This window comes from Phyllopteryx taeniolatus, chromosome 5 (genome assembly GCF_024500385.1).
Source record: "Phyllopteryx taeniolatus isolate TA_2022b chromosome 5, UOR_Ptae_1.2, whole genome shotgun sequence".
NCBI classification, from domain to species: Eukaryota; Metazoa; Chordata; class Actinopteri; order Syngnathiformes; family Syngnathidae; genus Phyllopteryx; species Phyllopteryx taeniolatus.
In genome coordinates this window covers 6,798,600-6,821,140 of record NC_084506.1, presented here as the reverse complement: position 1 = coordinate 6,821,140, position 22,541 = coordinate 6,798,600, and the positions used below count along the sequence as shown (strand labels likewise).

The window sequence follows — 22,541 nt, the reverse complement described above, 5'->3', positions numbered from 1 at the left end:
TTTCACGTGTTTACATATAATAATAGTTTGTATGTAGACATTATAGTTATGAATGAAAAATGTCAAGTGGTGTAGCTAGCAGGGGGGACAAAAAATTACTTCAAGCTCAGACAAAGAAAACATTTGAATACAAATTTAAATGAAAAATATTGAAATGAGGTTTTCCCTCATGAAGATTAAATGCGTCGTTGACCTTTGAACTCAAGTGTTGTGACTGCGTGGCCTAATCTTTGACCTGTAGGCTGGAGAAGACGACTTTGCGGGTCACTACAACTAAATCTGCAAACCCACTCCACAAAAAAAGAGCAACAAAAACATCTTCAGGATTTTATTGATGACAAAATTAAAACTTTGTGTGGGGCGTGCACGTGTAGGAAGACAAAAGCAAAAAAGAAGTTTCAAAATAAAAGCGAACAACGAGCAAAACACAAAGTCAAATAGAGACCATAAAAAGAAAAAACGACATCAACTTTTCTCACACACAAAACAATCTTGTTGATGTCTCAATTTAATGCCTTGCTAATATTTCATACATTCGTGCTTTGATTATAATTTTTTTATTTTGTTTTTATTTTCAACACACTAAGCAGCTGTTTGACCTCATCGCGAACGTCTGTGACTTTTTGTTGCCTTTCTTTTCCCTTGCTGACCTACAAATGCAGCATATAAATATAGATTTTGATTTATTCAAATATATTCACGTGGCGTCTTTTGAGGGGGGGGGGGGGGGCGGGGGTGAAGTCACAACCAAGATAGTTAGGATTGCTGTGTGAAATTGTTTTCTTTAAAAGATGCTATGTGACATCCTCAGCAGTAGCATGGCATCATTAACAATGCTCACATTCCTAGTAACGAGAATAATGCGACGGCCGTGACCTCGCGCCGCATTTTTTATGGCGAGCTCTCAAACTTGGGAGCGACGCCTGCTTCTGCTTGGGCAAATTCCGTAGTGAGAATTCATTCCAAGTAAAACAAAAACTGGACAAATTGGACCAAAATGGAGGAGTTTCTGTTCAACTCCGGTCACGGGTCCCTGAGACTTCCTGGTGCGTCCCGTCACGATGGACAAGTCGGCCCAATTTCAAGTTAATCAGTAAAGCTGTTGGCGGGGGGAGGGGGGGGGGGGCACATTCCTGGTGCGTCCCGTTCATGTCGTCGGGTGAAACGGGTGCCCGGGGGCTGGGGTACGTTCGGCTGGCCTGAAGGAGAATGGTAAAGATCGATGAAGTCTTGAGCGCCGCCTGCTCCTCGACGCCCAACGATAACGGGAAGATGGTGACATCGTCAAGACGACTCGAGCAGGGTGCTAGCGGCGGCGATGTTCAGGCCTTCGTCCTTGAGGCGCTTCAAGGCGGGCACGTAGATCTCCTTACTCATGGGCAGCACGATGCCCTTGGCGCTGATCTCACCTGAAAAACAACAAAACACGGAGAGTAAAATGTGGGTAGAAATCACGTGTAAATGCTGAAAAGCGCTGACGCTGAACTGGAATTTTACAGTGGAACCTCGGTCTTTGTAAGATTGGCTTCGCGCAGATTATTTTACGGACATTTTTTTTTATTTGAATGTTTTGGTTTTCAGACAAAAAAAATAAAAATAAATTGTGACATTCATTTTCCGGAATTGATGCACATTTATTCAAAGCATTTTGGGGGCTGTGTGTAAAGGCTTCAACAGGCAATAACAAACCTCTCGGTCTGCTCGGCAACACTCGGACAACTTCGGCGTAACATCCTGTCAAAACTAAGACCTCCAAAACAAACACTGAGTTTAATACGTTTCGCAACAGCCTTTCAACAGTCGCACTCAATCATTTTAGTGCAACCGCTAAATAAGCCACCATATTGCTCAACAAAGCCTGTTATACTGCCGTGCTTTTATTTTGAAAGCCTGACTTTTGACAGGATGTTAGGCTTGTGATTGCCTGGGTTGGTCAGAAATGTTCTTCTACGCAAAAGCTATAATTATTTTCTATAAAATACATTTTTTGTTCCTAATTTTGTGTGACTGGAAAGGATGAATTATTTGTATGAATTGACTATTAATTTGACATGATTTCCTACGGGTAATATCGCTTTGGACGATTTGGTTGTCGTCGGTTTTTCTGTTACGGATTAACCACAAAAAAGCGGCCATTCGCACTCACATGCACACCTACGGGCAATTTAGAGGCTTCAATGAAGACGCTAAGCGTGCGTGTTTTTGGGGAAGTCAATATGTAAAAACGTTGGGAAAATGTGGACTAAGGAAAAGTGTGGGAATCTCGTGAAGGCACCGGACCGTCGAGGAGCATGCGCGCGGCGATGGCGGCCGGGTATCCCACGGCCTTGGCCATGGCGGAGAATCGCCCGTCCTCGCCGTACGCCACCAAACTGACGCGTTTGCTCTCCAGCTCGCCCGTCGGGTGGCGGAGGCCGAAGTCGCTACGCAGCACGATCATGTCGCGCTCAGCGCTGCCTGGACAAACACAGATATGGTTATTATTATGAATTATACATTATTTACATCATTGAGGTCTACAACAAGGAAAAACTGAACGGCAACAAAACTAGATGTGAACTAATTCCAAACTAGACTTGAACTTAAACTGCATTCGAATTACAATTGAACTAGGACAAACTCAAACTGAACTAGGATTGGACTACATTTGACAAAAACTTAGATGGGATTGGACGAAAACCAAACCAGATCTAAACGAGAGGTGAATTACTGTTGGACTCAAAACAAAATAAAACTGAATGAAAAACTAAATTGAGCAATTACTGAACTAAAATCAAACTTGAATGAACTACAAACAAACTAGTACTGGACTACAACTGAAGTAGAACCCAAGTATGACTGGTTTAATACAAAACTACAATTACAAAGTTCTAGAACGGACCCAAACTAAAACCGAAGTGAGGCTGAATGACAACTAAAGTAGCAATGAACAAGTACCACAACGCAAATAAACTGAACAAGATCCAAACTAGAACTGAACTTACACCGAGCCAGATCTCCAAGAACTGAACGACAGCCAAACTAGATCTGAATTCCAAGCCCGATTCCAATGAAGTTGGGACATTGCGTTAAACAAATAAAAACAGAATACAACGATTTGCAAATCATGTTCAACCTATATTTAATTGAATACACTACAAACACAAGATATTTAATGTTCAAACTGATACAACTTGATTGTTTTTAGCGAATAATCATTAACTTCGAATTTGATGGCTGCAACACGTTCCAAAAAAGCTGGGACCGGTGGCAAAAAAAGACGGAGAAAGTTGAGGAATGCTCATCAAACACCCGTTTGGAACATGTTTACCACCGTGTTACATCACCTTTTCTTTTAACAACATTCAATAAACGTTTGGGAACTGAGGACACTAATTGTTGAAGCTTTGTAGGTGGAATTCTAGATCTGAACTAGGACTGAGGTCAACTACAAGCAAACTAGAGCGGAAATAAACGAGAACTTCACTAGATCCAAACGAGATCTGAACTCGGAGTGAATCTGAACTGAGCTTGATCCTAACTACATGGAAACTCAATCTGAACTAAGACTCAACCTGAAACAAAGTACATCTAAATCAGAACAAAACTAGATCTGACCTACATCTGAACTAGATTTGACCTCGGAGCGAGCCTGACGCGGTTTAGTTCCAAACTCGGAACAAACTGAACTCAAGCAACAACTGAGTTACAATTGAAATAGGTTTTTAAAGGTGGTTGTGTTGTTCTTACCGAAGGAGAGTTTGGCTTCCAGGTGTTTGCTGAGCGCGTTGAGAACGCTGTCGGCGTGAGGAACCACGTCGTCGTTCAGCATGCCAAACCTAAACAAAAGTCCTCCAACGATATGACTCAATGTCACGCAGGAGCTATGCATTACATTTTTCATACTTTCATTGGCCAAAGGTGGTCAGGATTGAGCCAAAAGGCGCCATTTGACGTAAACAGGGCATTATAGATGAAATATTGGAGGAGTACTTTTGACTTTTACTTGAGTAATATTACTCTAAAGTAACAGCAGTCTTACTAGAGTACAATATTTGGCTACTCTACCCCCCCCCGCGGATAATGACAACTATCAAAGATATTTGCGCTTACCATCTGAGCGAGTCCACGCCGCAGTCGTCCCGATCGACGCGCTCGTACACGGCGGCCTCGAACGCGTCGTGAGGAGTCGAGGCGGGCAAACCCATCGCGTGGCACAGAAGAGCTTTCTGCGGGCGCGCGACGACAAGCCACATCAATCATCAAAGTTCAACGCGAAGTCCCGGCGGCGCGACGCTCGGGGGGGGGGGGGGGGGACGGCTCGTCTCACCCATGTGACGGGGGACGACGCGTTGTCCAGCATGGGACAGGCTTCGCTGTTGATCAGACCCAGTTTGACGAAACCACGCATGGCCCTGGAGAAACCCTACACGCAACACAACACAGCACAACAACACACTCTTGGTGACAACCACGATGACTCTGCTACAAACAAATAACTAAATTAGGACTAAACGACTCTGAACTAGAACTGAACTCGGACAGCGCTACAACAGTGCTAGAACTGAACCAGACTAAATTTGCACAAAACGAGGATTTAAGTAAGACAGAACTAGAACCAAATTACCACTTAATTAGAAGAGAACTAGACTAGTAGGCCGGACTAAACTACCACCAAACTAGAATTGAACTAGTGTAGAAGCTAACTAGCGTGTCATGGAGCAGACCTGACCTTGTAGCGCAGCGTTCCTCTGAGCAGCGTGTGCACGTTCTGGATGTCGTAGAGTTTGCCGTACTTGGTGCTGTCGCGGTTGGGATAACCTTCCAAGTTGAAGCCGGGAAAGAAGTCCACGGGCGTGACGGCATCCATCAGACCGCCGCCTCCGGGGATGCTCACCAGCTGACGGACACACAACAACAACCTTTGGCACCCCCCACAATGCATCTTGAAAAGTAAGTGAAAAAACAAAAACAACGGTCACTACCACATCGCTACAGCGGCTACCAGTTCAGGGTGTACCCCGCCTCTCGCCCCAATATAGCTGGGATAGGCTCCGGCACGCCCGCGACCCGCGTGAGGATAAGCGGTAGAGAAAATGGATGGATGGATTACAGCAGCTTTATGTGTCTCTTAAAGTAGTTGTGAAACTCTTCTTCCTTTGTGTTTGCATGACTGTATTGTACTTCTTAAAAAAAAAAAAAAAAAATATGCACAGTAAGCCCCCTGTTGTTGCGGGGATTAGGTTCCTTGAAATCCACGACATTTGTGTGTATTTGTCCATTTGTGCGTACCTGATTGTCACGGAGGAAGACGGCGGGGCTGATGGAGGCAAGGAGAACGCCCGAAGGACTCCAGCTGAACTTGTAGCGCAGAGGATTGTCCGAACACTCGGGAGCCGGAAGTCCGCCACAGTACGACAAGTACGATTCCACCTGGGTCACACACACACACAAACATCACACATGCAAACTGTTGCGGTGCGTGTGCGTGCGCGCGCGTACTCACGGTGCATCCGTCGGCTTTGGCCTGATCAAAACACTCCATTGCCAGCATGTGATCAATACCGGGATCCAATCCCATCTCGTTCACCAGGGTCACACCCGCCTCCTCTGCCCTAACACACGCACGCATACACACACACACAGTGTGTTCAACTAACAAGTGTGTGTGTGTTCACTGTGATGGGTAAGATGGAGAGAACAAATTTCGTGTGCATCCATGCATGTTCGGGACAATAAAGATTGTTCTTCTTCTTCTACAGTGTGTGTCGTGTATCAGGATGTTGTGAGTGTGTGTCGTGTAGTTACTGTGCGTGTATTGTATAGTTAGTGTGTGTGTGTTTATGGGTCAATGCGTTGTGTACTGTCTAGCTATTGTGTAGCGTGTGTGTGTATTTGCATTACCTGGCGTGCAAGTCGCTCATGGCGGGGCTTAGGTAGCTGGCGTTGACCATGTTGACCTTCTCATTAATGCAGTGTTTGGCCACCAGGGGGTGGAAGGCAAAAGGCAGGAGGCTGCGGACGAAGACCCATCTTGGTTACAACTCCCCAGCACCACACGCTACATGCTAAGTAGTTACATGTTATGCTAAATAGCGAGCTCAAAAAATCGAAAGACGCGGAGTCACCTGACGACGAGGTCGTGGTCCTGTATAAGGGAGACCAGGTGCGCCTCCTGGCTGCTGACGTCCAGCATGACGGGTATGGTGTTCGGGTATTTGGCCGACAGATCCTGCGCCTGCTTCATGTCCACCGACGCTAAAAATATATTCATATGTTAGTGATGCACCAAAATAAAAATTCACGACCAAAACTGAAAACCGTTACTGGGGAGCCCAAGACGGAAAACCGAATGCCGAAACAGATTACCAATCAAACTGAATTTGTTAGCGCTTTTCATTCAGAAAAAAAAGCAACACAAAGCGCTTTACACGAATTAAAATATAAAAATAAATCCAACTCGCCAATTATTAATTATAGAACTATGCCAGTCATTAGTCAAATTGAATTCATGGCTATGGCTGCAGAGCTTCCAACAGATAGAAATTCACTTTCAGAATAACTTGTCTGAATTTCCATGTGTGTAAAATTATGTCAAGAACAGGGACAGTTGTTGCAGTAGGATAAAAATAATTCGGCTTAGTGTTTTAGTTTCACAACTTAACCATTACACTAGAATTGTAATTGCAAAAGAGGAAAAAAAAAGACTTCACTATTTGTTATTTTTACTGTATTCATTACATCAACTTTGTAATGGTGGACACAATTGCAGCCAAATGTCTTCTCTCGCGTGCTCTTTTTGTATTTCCTGTATCCACTATTGCTGCTGAAATTATGCAAATTCTCAATTGTGGGAAAAATAAAGGTTATCTTGATTTATTATATTAATGTCCTTTTCAATTTATAGGCCCATTTTCTCAAGTGACGTAGCAGCGATGGCCTTAATTCATTTACGGCTTCTGTGTTATGTAGCTGTCTAGAGTTATCATATTTTAGTGTTTTTCCCTCTATAAACTTCCCCGCCATCCGCCTGATCCTCCGTCATAACAATATTTGTCAACATTTTGTTTATTCGCCATCCATGGAGGCAAAGAGTAGTGACTTATGGTACGTTGACAACAAGTGTAACTACGAGTCTCAGCTTTTCAAAATCTCACCCTAACTACAAAGGTGCGCTTCAGGGTCATATTTGAGCCTACGGCAGAATTGGCACATGACCAGAGAGAGCCAATCACAAGTGTCGGCTTTAGACGGAGGAAGTGAAATCGCCATACATTTTTGTAATTAAATGACATGTAATTAGTGACTCTCTCTGTTTGCATGTGTGTTGAAGTAGCAGCTGTTCGAAGGTTTACCATGACCACCGTGCAGCTCCTATACTCATGCCAAATAAGCCTGTGTCTTGCATTTCACATGATATGTTAGCATTAAGCTAGCAGCCTTTTTGTGACCGTGTTGAGTTCAAGGCTCACCCACGGTGACCTGGGTCTTGTCGCAGCGGGTCAGGTACTCCACGACGGGTCCGGAGACGTAGCCGGTCCCGAGCAGCAGAACTCGCTTCATGTGGCTTTTCTGCAGGATCTGGGATTTCTCCCTGGTGGACGTCAGACGACACAAAGCTGCTCAGAAGGACACGAAGCAACGCACAGAAGACTCCAATCGCCGATTCACACGTTAGGTCATTCTAGCCGACTTTTTTTGTTCTTCCGATTGAAGACCTCTGGTCAACTGTTTACATGTGAAGTGCTCTATTCCGATTGGGTGTGTAGTCATTTATCAAAAAGGAGGTCCGTCATCTATTCAGCACAGTAATTTGCGTGTTTTGTATACGCTTATTTAAAAAGGAAAATAACTTGTAAGTAGTTTAAAACAGGATCTGTGTCGCGTACGAGCTGTCGGGTGCCACCATATTTACGCCGTGCGTAAAGAATGACGTCACCGCGCACTTACGTCGAGAGGGCGCATGCGCAGACAGAGCGCTTCGCATTGCCAAATTTGACTTGTGAGTCAATCACTGATAGTGTAGTGGTACACTCGCCTGACTTTGGTGCAAGCAGCGTGGGTTCAGTTCCCACTCAGTGACGGTGTGAATGTGAGTGCGAACGGTCGTCCGTGTCTATATGTGCCCTGCGACTGACTGGCGACCAGTTCAGGGTGTAGTCACCCTGAACTTTCGCCCGAAGTCAGCTGCGATAGGCTCCAGGATAAGCGGTGTTGAAAATGGATGGATGGACTTGTGAGTCGTCAATTGCGACATTGTAATTTTTCTTTTGCATCGTTTCCCCACTTTCATGTTTAAGATCATCAAACAAATGTAAATATAACCCAAGTAAACTAAAATGAAGTTTTCAAATGGTGATTTGATTTACGGAGGGGGGAAAAAAAAAGGTTCAAAGCTACCTGGTCCGATGTGAAAATCTACTAGTTTAAAAAAACGATAACCGATCACCGATCCGATCACAAGATGGAGCAAGTTGTCTATTTAAATGACCTGTTCATTTACTGTATATACTCATGTACTTAATTGCTCAAAAAAATTATATATAAAAAAAAAAATATAAAATATATTATATATATTTGTGGCATTTTTGTTTGTTGGTTTGCCGTGAGATTTTCCAATTCTAAAATATGTTTGTTGGCTCCATAAAGGTTGGAAATCACTGCTCTCGTCAGGTCGTGTAAATGTCTTGCGGAGCCGATCAATGACGACATTGATCGGATCGGCGAATTATGACATTAAAGCCGATCAGCATAATGAATATCGGCCGATACCAATAAGGCCGATCAGATCGGTGTAAAGTCTAGTAAAGACTCATCTTTAATAGCGCTAATGATCCTTCAATTACAAACTATTCTGAAACTAGGAATTTATATAAAATATATACCTTAATGAGTGCATACTTAATTCCAGCTACAAGTAAAAAAAATTTCATGCAATTTCATTCCAGTTATTGAATACAGTAACAATTTTATCAGTAATACTTGTGATGATAGCTGTATTACTATGAATAATTGTATGACCATTTTTAATAACCAATTGGTTAATTAATCATAAATGAAACAACTAGTGCAACCTACTCTGCTTTTCTATGCAATATAGCAATACAATATTTGATTGATAATTATAATATAATAGTGCATTGGTCTATATTGCATTCATAGTGAGGAGGACCCCCCCCCTTCCTTGGACACAATGAAGCGTGCGCTGGTGCCTTTTGGATGATTACAATTCATAACAATAGGAGCAGCATGTTAGACGGGAGGTGTCCACCCCGCTGACCTTTGCTGTTAATATCCATCCCACCGCCAGCCCCCTACCTCTCCCTCAAAAGCCCCCCCAAGAGTCATCAGACCCCCACCCGCTCTACCTCATTAGCAGAGCGCTAATTGGATGAGACGAGCGGCAGCAGGTCCGACCGCACGTCTGACTGCAGTCCCCTCATCTTAATTAAAAATTCAAGAAAGAAGAAGACCCCCCCCCCCCCCCCCCACAGAGCCCCTCACATATGTGAAAGAGGAATTAAGATTAAGATCACCATTAAGATTAACATTTGATGGCTTGTCTGGAGAGGAGAAAAAAGGTAGAAGCTCAATTAGGACGTCTTAAGAGACACTGGCCTAAATATGAGCAAGAAGATGGAAATAATTATAATCATCATTATCTCACACTGAGAAAGTAATCAGATTCCACGCAAAGAAGACGCGTTTCCCTGATGAGAATCAACTGAATAACCACAACGATGATCCATTATTATTATTTTTTTTTTTACTTTTGAGCTTTTAGCAAAACAACCCCCCCCCCCCCCCCGACATGTTTTACTTGTTCCCATTTCAAATAAGAATAATAACCACATTACCGGGCATGGTGTCATATTTACTGAAACGTTTTTAAGAAGTGACAACACTAAGAAGATGGTGATCATTTAAGGGTTTTCAATCTGGATTTAAAATTAAAGTTTATAAACTACCCCAGCGACAGAAGATGTGAACATGACATCAGACTTTATTTTAACAGATAACAGTTTGAAAAAAAAACAAAAAAACTAGTAAAAATAGAATTAAATTCATTTTAAGTGCCTTAATTGTATTATATAAATATTCTTAATGTCATTAAAAATAATTTTGTCATTTTAATTCACTATATTTTAAAACTCAGCAGAACAGCCGGTGTAAAAGATACACCGTCACCCCAAAAATGAATGAATATAATACATCCATACATTTTCCGAACCGCTGATCCTCGCGCGGGTTGCGGGCATGCTGGCGCCCATCCCAGCTGACTCTGGGCGAGAGGCAGGGTACACCCTGAACTGGTCGCCAGCCAATCGCAGGGCACATAGAAACAAACAACCATTCACACCTACAGACAATTTAGTCTTCAATCTACCCACCATGCAAGAAACCGGAGCACCCAGAGAAAAGCCACGCAGGCACGGGGGGGGGGGGGGGGGGGGGGGAACATGCAAACTCCACACTGGTGAGGCCAGATTTGAACCCGCAACCTCACAACTGTGAGGCAGATGTGCTAACCAGTCGCTCACCGCGTCGCCTATATTATGTTTAAAAAAAAAAAAAAAAAGCATAATGAAAATATTACTGCTTTCTCTCTGTTCTTAGGAACACCAAATATAATGATTATTGATTATATATATACAAATACGTGACGTGCAGAGCGAACGATGTTTATGCTGTGTGATCATTTCACGTAGATGTCAGGCAGCATAGTTTGTGAACTCAAGCAATATCCGTCTTTAAAATTTTGTTTGTAAACTGATTTGTTAGTGAACCGAGGTTACACTAAGTAGTTCCACATTAATTCCCCCCACATTAATTAATCAGGGGAAATAAAGCAAATGCTGGAAGGTGAAAATCTGCCCTAACGTCCTCATGTGAAAAGATATACAAGACCAGGTCATAAGAAAAACAAAGGAACAAATTGTTAAAGAGTAACGTGTACTGTATGTGTGTGTGAGTGTGTGTGTGTTAGACACGTCTTACCGTTGTTCTCGAAGCTTCTCGATGTACTCGAACTTTGGCGTCAGGGCTCCGTTGGAGGTGATCACAGCCTACATTCAACAACAACAACAACAAAAATCATGTCACACTTTTTGGACCTCGCCGATTGAATGATTGAACAACGGCAAATAAGAACATGAACAAACTAACAAGATGGGCTACAAACGGGCTGCTGGCTAGTGGAGTAAGTTACAAGTATTCAAAACATTGAAATTATTTTCAACCAATTCTCTCTGTTAGACGTAACTTCTTTTAAAAGACAAAAACCAGATAGCAGTGAATATTTAATAAATACTAAAAGTAAAATTAAAACAAGTATTCGCTCATCTGCCTTGACTCGAATATGAATTTAGGTGACATGCCATTTTTAATCAATAGGGTTAAGTATGACATCGGTCCACCTGTTGCAGTAACAGCTTAAACTCTTCTGGGAAAATTTTCCACAAGGTGTAGGAGTGTGTTTATTGGAATTTAAGACCATTTTTCCTGAACCTTCATTTGTGTGGCTACACACTGATTTTGGGCGAGAAGGCCTGGCTCTCAGTCTCCGCTCTAATTCATCCAAAAGAGTTCCAAAGGGTTGCGGTCAGGATTGTGCAGGCCAGTCGAGTTCATGCACATCAAACTCTCTCATCCATGTCTTTACGAACCTTGATTTGTGCACTGATGCACAGTCATGTTGGAAGAGGAAGGGGCCATCTCCAAACTGTTCCCACAATGTTATTCAATTAGCCCCTGAGCTCCAGTGAAAGCAACTCTGAATGCTTCAGCATACCAAGAGATTTTGGACAGTCAAACAGTTTGGGGATGACCCCTTCCTGTTCCAACATGTCTGTGCACCTGTGCACAAAGCAAGGTCCATAAAGACATGGAGGAGAGAATTTGGTGTGGATGAACTTAAGTGGCCTACGCAGTGTCCTAGAACACCCTGGGGGTTGATTTGGAGCGGAGACTGAGACCCAGGCCTTCTCGTCCAACATCAGTGTGTGTGACCTCACAAAGGTGCTCCTGGAAGAATGGGTGAACATTCCCATCAACTCACTCCTAAACCTTGCTGAAATCCTTCCCACAAGAATTGAAGTTGTTATAGCTGAAAAGGGTAGACCAACATCATAAGAATGTTTTAAAAAATTAAAAGGGATTTTTCTTAGCAATTCTTTTACAGAATAACATTCTATAAGTAAAAAGAAAATTATATATTTTTTTAATCAATTCACTCTGATTTAAAAAAATATATATATATATTTTAAATAAAAGTAAATAAAGAAAAACTGTGTTTTAAATAAAAACTTGAAAAATAGAAAAGTATTGGTATTTAAAAAAACAAGTTTTTATAAATATAAACAAAAAATAGAATAGTAGTAGTGAGTGGTATTTAAAAAAGTTGAATATAAATATTTTCTAGGAATTCTCTTTAAAAATTATTATTTATTATCCCTAGATAAAAAAACAACCTTTAAAAGATGAACTAGAAACAAGGAACATTGTTTGAACATTAAATATATTTTCTTTGTAATGTATTCAATTAAATATAGGTTGCACATGATTTGCAAATCATTGTATTCTGTTTTTATTTATGTTTAACGCAACGTCCCAACTTCATTGGAATTGGAGTTGTACAAAAAAAATAGTCAGTTAAAAAAAGAATACATATAAATTTGGCAATTCTCTTGCTAATGCAGTTTATTGTAAAACAAAACAAAAATTGACAGACGTTTTAATCAGATGATTTTACATAGCAGTAAATATCAATTATAAAAGTTGTTTCTAATTAAAAAACTAATTAGTTTTCTGATACAAACCCAGTAAAATAAAGAGAAAACTAAATTTGGTTGCTTACGTCTCTGACTTGCGGGCTGAAGTCCTCCTGGTCGAGAGGTCTGCTGGCGTCTGAAGGCAGCTGAGGGAGAACGCAATGCGCTTTATTATTGCTCCTCCACTCAAAGCAGCCAACAAACAAAAGAAATCGGTTCTGTTGTGTTCTGCACGTATTTGCTGCTTCAACAAAGCAGACGCAGACCGAGCCTGCAGCCCTGCACCCTCGTTTCCCGTTAATTATGTTGGATCACAGAGAAAAGAGCGATGTCGTAGATCCCAAAAATAGTTTGACATGAGACTCAATGGCAAACATGTCCCATCCGACAGACGAAAATAAGCTTTAATTCACTGGAGCAGGATAGGCAAGTCATATGCATAAATGCATGTATATTGCAAGCATTATTGGGGACACATCACTCGAGTGGCCCGGGAGGATGGCTGGCTGCTGCACGTAGTATCCGCGTCGCTTAATGTCCTAAAACTGCCACCAAGCCTCACCAAAATTCCTGTGGACATCTCTACTTATGCCCACTTCGACCTCTGTCATTCACTGCCAACCCTCCCAGTTAACATGGACATTTGACTCCGTCAATGGCAGTGAATGAGTTCATTTCCGCTTGTTGGTGATGTCTGTATGAGAACTGGATAAAATTTAGCGACAGGGATAAAATTGCATCCAACGCTGCTGACAGGATTCTGTTTGTAGTGTTGGTTGCGAAACGCCGCATGCATGTCTCCAATCTCCCGCTAAAATCTCCCGGTGGCCAAACGTCCCGCTGGATGTACGCTCGGATGGCACTTGGGGTGTTGTACAGTATGTCTAGTTTCACTGTTTTGTGTGTACGCATGGTTTTAGAGCTCTGTGGAAATGTACGCACGTCCCCACTCATAACTTCAATTTGATAAATCCCGTACTTTGCCTGGAAATGTTTGTACGCACGCTTTCCGCATACTTCTGGGCGTGCGTGCGCTTGATAAATCAGGACCCTGGACAGCAGCCCAACACTTTTTTCTCACCATCTCCCAGATGTACGGAAAGAGGCGGTCGCCAAAGTACTCGGTGGCCTCGATGGGCAGCTGAGCCGGAAGGTTGTCGATGGAGCACATCAGGATGCCGTGGCCCTCCACGCTGACAAAGCCAATACAAGAAAACATCACAAAATACCAGTTGGTCATTTCTTTTTTTGTATTGATCACAAAAAGCGTCAATGTTAGCGGCTAGCGAGCTAAGCTAACGAGCTCGAAAGGCTTCAACATGCAAGGCGGTGCGAGTCACACGCGTCCTTTTTGATCAGTTCTCACTCGCCGCCTTCTCATCTGCCATCCACTGGACTGGCTAACATCTAGCGGCACTACGGAGAGGAAAACACTTGCTTGCAAGTCAAAGCAGACGAAGAAATTGACTGCTCGTATCTCACTTGTATCTCAAGGAGTCACTGTATTTGATTTAAAAAAAAAAAAAAACTTTAAAAGATGAACTAGAAACAATTTTCCATCAATGGTTTTTACATGAAGTGACTTGTTTCAATAAAAGTTCCGGACTACTGAAGTGCGGGGGGCGGCAGCGGCTGGGTACCTGTCGTGGTCGATGTGCTGGTCGGCGTCGTACATGCAGAAAGGCTTGTCGATGGTGGTGCACTCGTTCATGAACTGGATGGAACCGCCCGCGTCGGCCGAGATGTCGCAGATGGCCAACAGCCTGCCGTGAAAAGCAGGGCGTGCTTGTCATGTACTGGACGCCAGTGATTCTCAACGTGTGCTACGCAAAAAAAAAATCACTTTCAATTCAGCTGTATTCAAGTTTTGGAGGACGCAATCTGAAAAAAAGTCTTCGTTTTTAAGCTTTTAAATTTTGGATTTCACTTTTTAAGTGCAATACATTTTTTATTTATATTTGAATTGCAGTACAAATTTTTAAACTGCATAAAGTTACAGTGGCCTACAATGTTAAAAATAGTCTTTAGGAACAAAAGCTCTACAGAGTTTTTGAGGTGGTACTTGGTGTAAAAGGTTTGAGAAATACAGCTTTATCTAGTGTAAAAAAAAATTTTTTCGTAATATTACAAATTTAATCTTGTGTAATTTTCTATTTGTTTATGGTATTATTTTGACTTGCTTAAATAACTTTTTTCATGATAATCCAACTTCACGTTCCCAAAAAATTGACAATGTTGAAGGATTTTTTTCATAATTTTATCATTTGGCAATTTAGAGATTTTATTTCCCCATAAAATTACAACTTTATGCCAGTAAAATTTAGTGCTTATAATATTTTGCCATTATTCTCATAAATAACAAATGTTTTTTTTTCTTGTAATATTTCAACTTGTAATATTTCAATCACACCTTTACTTTCATATAATTTCGTTTTATTCCCTTCATAATATTATGACTTTATTCATGTATTAGAATTTTTTTTCATAAATGTTATTCTTGGAGACTTTTTTTTTTTTTCTCCGTAATATTACAACATTAGGAATAAAATTTCTCTCATTTTTGATGAATATTTAGGCCTACGTCGCTACTGGATTTTTATGTTTGTTATGATGGTGGTAGTTTGCGAGCTACGTATTTTTCTTAGGTGGTACTTGGTGTAAAAAGTTTGACAACCACTGCTGTAAGTAATTCGAACGTACGGAGCGTAACAAAAGCGCGAGTGTGCACGTTGTTGTTACTTGTGCGGCAGTTCCGGCATGCCCTCGCTGGTGGCGCTGTTGCTCTTGGGGGGTCTGAGCAGCTTCTGGGCGTCCAGGCGACGCAGGAGTCTCGGGGTCTGAGGGTCCCAGTAGATGCCGTTGATCAGGCAGTTGGTGTACGGCGCCACCTGTGGACGCAAGCATCCAAACGGGTTCAAGTTAACAATGTGACTTCACATTTACAGTGGGTACGGAACGTTTTCAGAGCTCCAGAGGTGGGTCATATGCACTCTATTTACGCCATTACATTTACTCAAGTAGCATTTTGAATAAATTGTCAAAGTAGTTTTAATAATGCATACTTTTTACTTTTACTCGAGTATTTATGTTACGGTACTTTTACTCCGTTACAATGATCTTAATGCCGCTCGCTACCTTTATTTATCAATAATTGCTGATTTATCAACTATTTCGTGCGGGACCTATCTGTTGAGACTACGACTTCAGGAAGTCACATGACCGCACACCATGTCTTCTATTGGGCTTCCGGGCATGGGTGTTAACACTAGATAAGCCATTCTAGTTACCATCGAAGGCAACGCCGCGCGACTCGTGTTTACATTTAGTCGAAGAAAAACAACAGCTTTCACGAATTGGAGTATTTGTCTGGCACTGTCTGCCCAAACGTGGATATGTCAGCCCACTTCTAACTTGAGAAAGCACCTTGCGTTAAATTGCAGATGTTTTGGTGTTGTTTTGGCTGTGCATATTAGCCCACATTAGCCCTATTTTATCACGGGTAACTGGGGGTGGGAAAAAATGCATTGCTTGGGGTACGTGATCATCTCACGCACACACACCAGAATTTGCACATTCTATTTTGTTCTTTTTTTTATTGATGTTCATGCTTACTCACCATTTTATTGAGTACTTGAGTAGTTTTTTCACTGTGTACTTTTTACTCTTATGCAAGTATTTTTTTGGAGGACTACTTTTTACTTTTACTTGAGTCACATTATTACTGTTACTTGAGCACAATATTTGGCTACTCTGATGAGGTCATCATATCACGAGACAACAAATAGTGGAACCTGTGTGAAAAAAGAGGCCACGTTTTCGAGGGGAGAAGTTAAATACAAACGACTGCACGCTCGCTCACAACTGGGAATGTGGCTGCTCAGAATTATGTAATTGCAATCAAACGTGTTAAAGCACACACCTGCCACCATTTACAGTGCCTGATGAACCCCAAAAAAGTTCAGATGTTCTAGTAGGCAATTCTTGCCTTTTTTTTTTTTTGTTTTTGCTTAATTTGCTTTAGTTACAGGCTGTTAGTTATAGTTATTTAGTTACACTTACCTAGTTACAGTTAGTCGTTAGTAATGAACGATTCAAAATACCAGTCATCTTTAGAAACTGCTTGTAGCCATAAACTACCAGACAGATTTATATTAAAAAGTAATTTAGTTACGGTTACATAATTAGTTACTTAGTTACAATCTGGGGATGTGGCTGTGATCGGCATTAACAATCAGTGTCAAACTCTCATTCAATGCGAGTCAGCACTCACCGACCACAATTTCAAGTGCCTCTGATTAATCCCAAAATAAAGTTTGGATGTTCTAGTAGGATTTTCCTGACATTTTTGTTGATTTATAGCATTTGATCATTTTGAACACAGCCACATCCCAAGTTCTAAGACACTGTACACATTTGTGCAACCTCATTATCGCGCCTCATTTTTAATTCCTCTCTGAAAAAGATTTTATTTTTGTCAATTGAGTTGGAAAGGTTATAGGTCACACTAATGAGGGACAACATAGTTATCTCGGTTTCATATCAGAAAAAACATTTGACATTTGAACAGAACTGTGTAGACGTTTCATATCCAGTGAGTGTGTGTGTGTGTGTGTTGTGTGAGTGTTATGTACTGACGCTGGTTCTGAAGTGTGAGGTGTACAGTTCCGGGTGGTTCTCGTACTCCATAGGGTCGTAGATACCGTCGCTCTTCCTCATCAGGTGGTGGTGACGACTCAGCACAGTGGCGTACACTTTAGTCATATCTAACAACAATAACGTTAGCTGTTAGCCACATGCTAACTGCTAAAACACTTTGATCATATCTAACAGCGACAACATTAGACATTACCCACGTGCTAACTGCCAAAACAGCTCAGTCGCATCTGACATCCACAACGTGAGCCGCGTGACAACTTCCAGTCTAAATTATCACATTATCATCCAAGCATTTGTGTTGTTGTTTGCATAATGTCAACATGCCAGTCGGCATTGCTCCAGTGATGTAATTTGCACACTGCAAAATATTTGCTACAGGCTATGTATGCTCATATTTGAGCATGCTAATCACCAAATCAGCTCAACAAGCTGAACGTGACACAGCGCATTAACTAGTGAACATCCTCACAGATATAACTATGCTATTGACCGTGCTAATAAATACTGGTCAAAATTATCACGTCACCATCAGCTACAGAAAAACTGTCGTCAAAAGTATGCGCACATTAATAAGGCTGCAACGAGTACTTCGAGTGTCTCAAGTAAAAAGATGCTTGAGGAATATTCTGCATTTATTTTACTGTGAAGCTCAAGGTATGCAAGGGCGTTTAATGTGGCATTGCATCACTACGAGCGGTAAGTCGGAGGCGGGAGAGGAGCTATTTGCTTTACAGAGCAGGAAGATGGCAATGACTAAAGGCTTCTTTATACTCGCGTGGACGTCACTGCGGCTGTCCCACGCGTAGTTTGCCTTTATACTCGAGCGCAACCCACGCGCGCTGTTTTGAAAGTGTGCTGCGGGGGTGTCGCTACGGCTGGTATTGGCTAGGACACCACAGGGTGGAGTTCCCTCTGCATTTTTTTTTTGCCATTTCCGGTAGCCGTTTTTACTTTCCTTTCAGTAACAAGGAACAAAGCAACAACAATGGCGACCGCGACAGAACAAATGGACCTGGATGACCAGATGATACGTTTAATTATGCTGCAAAATTGATCGAGAAGGCCGATCAAATCTGTTAAAAACAACAAGGCTGTTAGCCACATCCTAATTGCTAAAATACTTAAGTCATGTCTGACAACAACATCACCGTTAGCCACATGCTAATTGCTAGAGGACTTTGCTCATGTATGACCATAACAACACAGTGAGCCACACGCTGATTGCTAAAATACTTTGGTTATGTCTGCCAACAACACTGCGAGCCACATACTATAGCTAGCCTGCTAACTTCTGGCTAACCTGCTGATCACAATTACGGATGTTCGATACCACTTTTTTTTCAGACCGATACCAGTACGCGTATTCACTCTTGAGAACTCATCGATCTCACTATTACTTTTAATATCTAAAATTTCAATGAACATAATGACAGCTGATAGTGAATAACATCACAATAACGCACATGATGATTCGCCTACGTGAAAAACCGCCGCAGTGTAGCGCCAACTTCTGGCGAGGAGGACTTACTCGATCAGTGGCTGGTATCAGCAACCTGCACGAGTACACGACACCTTGAAATAAGGCCGGTATCGGCCTGATACCGATATCGGGTATCAGTACTTGCCCATCCCTAGTAATAATAATAATGAATGTAATTTCACACCTCCAGTTTGACAAACGTCCTTCAGCTCGTGAGGCTCAACGTACTCCACGGGAAGCTCGTTGATGATGTCCTGCGCTCCCTGCAGGAGAAAAAGGTTACAATGTGACGTATCGGCAGGAACAGGAGCCTAAATATTTTTCCGGTATGTACCTTGGAGACGTTGCCGGTTCCGGTGAAGCAGAAGGTGACGGGACCAATGGACTTCGGCATGAGGCCCATGGAGATTTCATAGCCGCAATCGCGGACGGCCTGGATAGCCTGCGAGACGTTGCGGTAGTTGTGCGCCATGCCAATGTGCTGTCGAGGTGAGACAACACACGCAGTGAGCGGTTAGCATCTATTGGTTAGCATCACACTGTGTAATTGCGACGGGAGTTAGCATTCGCATTCGGGATCCTTTAAAAGTACAATCACAGTGTGTTTGAGACACTAACGATGCTAATGTCGACAAAAGTTAGCCAGTAGCATTTAGCGGTTAGCATCACGCTGTGAGTTTGCAATGGGTTTAGCATTTGAGATTGGGCTGCTTTAAGAGCAAAAGCAAAGTGTGTTTAGGATGAGTTACCATGACGATATCGTACCCAGAGAACAGTTATCCATTAGCATTTAGCGGTTAGCATCAGAACAGTTATCCATTAGCATTTAGCGGTTAGCATCGCAACGTGTGCTTGCAATGGAAATTTTGCATCATGCTGTCATACGAGAACACTGATAGCGTGTTTGGAATGAGGGTTTACCATGAAGGGGGTGTGGTGCCCCAGCGCCAGGAAGCGAAGACCCAAACCGTGTAAAATGTTGATCATCCCTGAAGAAAAATAACAAAATGTTTCCACGTAGACACGTGAGCAACGCTTATGAAAATGCTAATCATTTGAACGGTAGCCACCCATACGAAGCATCCAATCAGGTTGCGGTGACGCCATCCCTTAAAAAAAAAAAAGGGGTGGGGGGCATATACAAATCACATTTTTACCTGCTACGCCGGCCCACTGACCGAACGCCACGATACGATAGCCGTTAGCGTCCACCATCTTCTCGTAATCAATCAGACGAACCTCCTGAAAACACAAAGAACAATCGCCATCGGCATTACAGTAATTACAATTACTCTGGGCTTTTTGTCGACTATAATCTTATGATATTTCGTCAACTAAAACTGAAACAATCTAGATGACAAAAACTAAATTACATTTTACTCAAAAGACTAAAACAAAATCAAAATTTGCTGTCAAAATGAACACTGGCGGGGGCACGCTTTTAACTGGAGAAAGCCCAAAAATAAAAAGGATTTGTAAAAAGAAAATGGTCCAGACAAATCAACTGGAACGCCCGGCACATGTCGTCAAGAAACCGCACTTCCTGTCTGTGAGGTCACTTCCTCCCTCACCTTCTTGAGCAGGTCGTCCAGCAGCCCCATGTTGGCCTCCTGTGCCTTGATGGTGTGTGAGAAGAAGGCGTACGTCTTCTTGGGGATCACCTTCTCCTCGGGCGGCCGCTTCACGCCGATGATGAACGACGCCTCCGAGATGTCGTCCTGGATGACGGCGCCCGCTTTGGCGTAGAACTGCAACGCAGGGAGCCGGCAAGCGGTGCACGTTAGCGAAGGCGGCTACGAAGCGGAGGCGGGAGTTTATCGCGCGCGTCACGTGACGAGCGATAGCCCCCCCCCCCCGGCTGACCTTCTCGTGGATGGCCCTGCGGTTGGACGGCTGCACCAGGACTTTGACGCCGTCCTGCGTGAGCTCGCGGACGTGGCGAGGGGCAAGGGGCGCCCGCCTCTCCCAAGGGTTGATGTCCTCCCGCCGGATGGCCATGACGGCGCGGTGGTGCTGGTAACGCCGCTGCCCCGGCGGGCAGCTGGGACGCCGCCGGCCCTGGCGACTCAGCAGGCGAAACATGGCTTCTGTTCAGAAAACACAACATAAAAAAACATCGCAAATATTCGTCAAGTACGTTATTCAACAGGTAGGCCCGGAAGAGGGTCTCGCCCAAGCTTGTCCGTGAAATTCAGGTTTGTAAACCACTGTAATGACTAACTGATCCCTGCAGGTGGCGGCCTTGCATCGCTTCGGATTTGAGATCAGCACAGCCTTTGAGTAGAAGATAAAGATGAGGCGGTGAATCTCGGTGATTACGAGGGAGAAAAATGCCAACACATTGGAAGTCGGACAAGTAGAGGCACCTCGCACTCGGGCGGACTATGTACTGTACGTGTGTACAGAAGCCAGTATTTCGGGTGAAATCAAACCATGTTCTAATGCTAATTAGTAAAAAATGTAAAAAGCTTGAACCATTTTTTTTCTGGTGAAAGTAGAGAGTCTACCCTTTTGTTGGGTTCAGTGCTTATGTTGTCACAAAACAATGATCCAGAGGTTCTTGAAAGATCAGTCCAACAGTTCTTCTGGCAGTGAATGAGTTAAGCGGATGTTTGTGGAGATTTGGATGGATGGATGATGGATGGAAGGATGCATTGACAGATTTGCGGGCGTCCACTATAATGCCAATGCAACAACTACGTGTAACGCTACACATTGAAAACAACCGAATTGCTTGTGCTCCAAATGTTGACATCGAGGTTATTCCATGTCTTGGAGACTCGTCGATTGCCACGAGATGACCTCGAGTGCCGCTTTGACAACACGACACGCAAGTCTCGCGGCTGGACGAGAAACGAGTCCCGGCTGGAAGCTGCGTCACAAGCTGTTGCAGGCGCCGCTTCTCGTCCTTAAATCGTTTCCAGGGAAGTCAAGTCAAAACAAGAGACAAAGCGAGGGGAGCGTCGTGTCGTGTCGTGTCGTCTTTACCTCTCCTCGGCGGCGCGGACACTCTTGAGTCACACTGGTCAAACTCTGTCGATTGCAAACCACGCTAGGCTAACTTAGTCAGCTAACTAACGAACTTTCTTGCTTACGAGCGTGTGAGAGCCCCCCCCGGGACCAGCGGGTCAGATTTTTGGACCCCGTCGGTTCCGAGGAGTTTAGAAAGATGTCAGAGTGTCACTCAGAGGTTAAGACCAGGAGAAGGAGCGCCATCAAACCATCCTCTTCCGGTTAGGATTTCAAAATAAAAGGAAAACTCCATCCAGCCGTTCTCCAGCCTCTCGCTCACCAATTATGCTCAACGACATTTATGAGCAACACGTTAACAAATTAGTACTTAAATATACGGGTACTACTAAGTAAAGATAGCGCGACAATAGAATAGGACGTTCTCTACGAATATGTTATTTTGTGTAGAAGGATTATGCAAATACGAGCCTTTTCTGGTTTCCGGCCGCCGGGAAAACGACCTACTGGAAACTCGGGAAGGTCCAAAAAGCAAAATGTCTGTGATTTTCTCCGCAGTGTGTTGAGCAGGAACAAGAACATGAACAATAAGCACTAAGCAGGAGTTGGTGTTTGTTTGTTTGTTGTTTAGTCTCAGACGACTTTCACTTTCCGGAAATGAGGGCGAGCAAATTGGGGCCCGGTGG

The 22,541-nt window shown here is 43.0% G+C and overlaps 1 protein-coding gene across 3 annotated transcripts; it reads right to left on the bottom strand.

The window, feature by feature from the left end:
* Positions 1 to 313: 313 nt before the first annotated feature.
* aass (aminoadipate-semialdehyde synthase) lies at positions 314 to 22,482 on the bottom strand. 3 transcript variants are annotated; one of them, XM_061773383.1, is made up of 24 exons: positions 22,327 to 22,482; positions 20,749 to 20,972; positions 20,457 to 20,633; positions 20,043 to 20,127; positions 19,807 to 19,874; positions 19,220 to 19,366; positions 19,070 to 19,148; positions 17,385 to 17,512; positions 15,489 to 15,637; positions 14,390 to 14,512; positions 13,831 to 13,942; positions 12,836 to 12,895; positions 10,978 to 11,045; positions 7,452 to 7,573; positions 6,108 to 6,237; positions 5,884 to 5,994; positions 5,486 to 5,594; positions 5,272 to 5,412; positions 4,712 to 4,879; positions 4,310 to 4,405; positions 4,093 to 4,208; positions 3,730 to 3,818; positions 2,281 to 2,457; positions 314 to 1,409 (listed from the first exon to the last, which is right to left on the bottom strand). In XM_061773383.1, the coding sequence occupies exons 2-24, from the start codon at positions 20,965 to 20,967 to the stop codon at positions 1,285 to 1,287; spliced, it is 2,799 nt and encodes a 932-aa protein (XP_061629367.1). In that variant the 5' UTR covers positions 20,968 to 20,972; positions 22,327 to 22,482; the 3' UTR covers positions 314 to 1,284. The 3 variants fall into 3 exon arrangements, with proteins under 3 accessions (XP_061629367.1, XP_061629365.1, XP_061629368.1); XM_061773381.1 differs by lacking the exon at positions 22,327 to 22,482 and adding an exon at positions 21,874 to 22,108; XM_061773384.1 differs by lacking the exons at positions 2,281 to 2,457; positions 22,327 to 22,482 and adding an exon at positions 21,874 to 22,109.
* Between the last annotated feature and the right edge of the window lie 59 nt (positions 22,483 to 22,541).

Excerpts from the sequence above, each read along its gene's own strand:
- aass (XM_061773383.1), bottom strand. The coding sequence starts at position 20,967 with ATGTTTCGCCTGCTGAGTCGCCAGGGCCGGCGGCGTCCCAGCTGCCCG. Across the intron at positions 13,943-14,389 it reads CAGCACATCGACCACGACAG|CGTGGAGGGCCACGGCATCC; the intron begins GTACCCAGCCGC and ends TGGCTTTGTCAG. Across the intron at positions 4,209-4,309 it reads CGTCGTCCCCCGTCACATGG|AAAGCTCTTCTGTGCCACGC; the intron begins GTGAGACGAGCC and ends GCGCGCCCGCAG.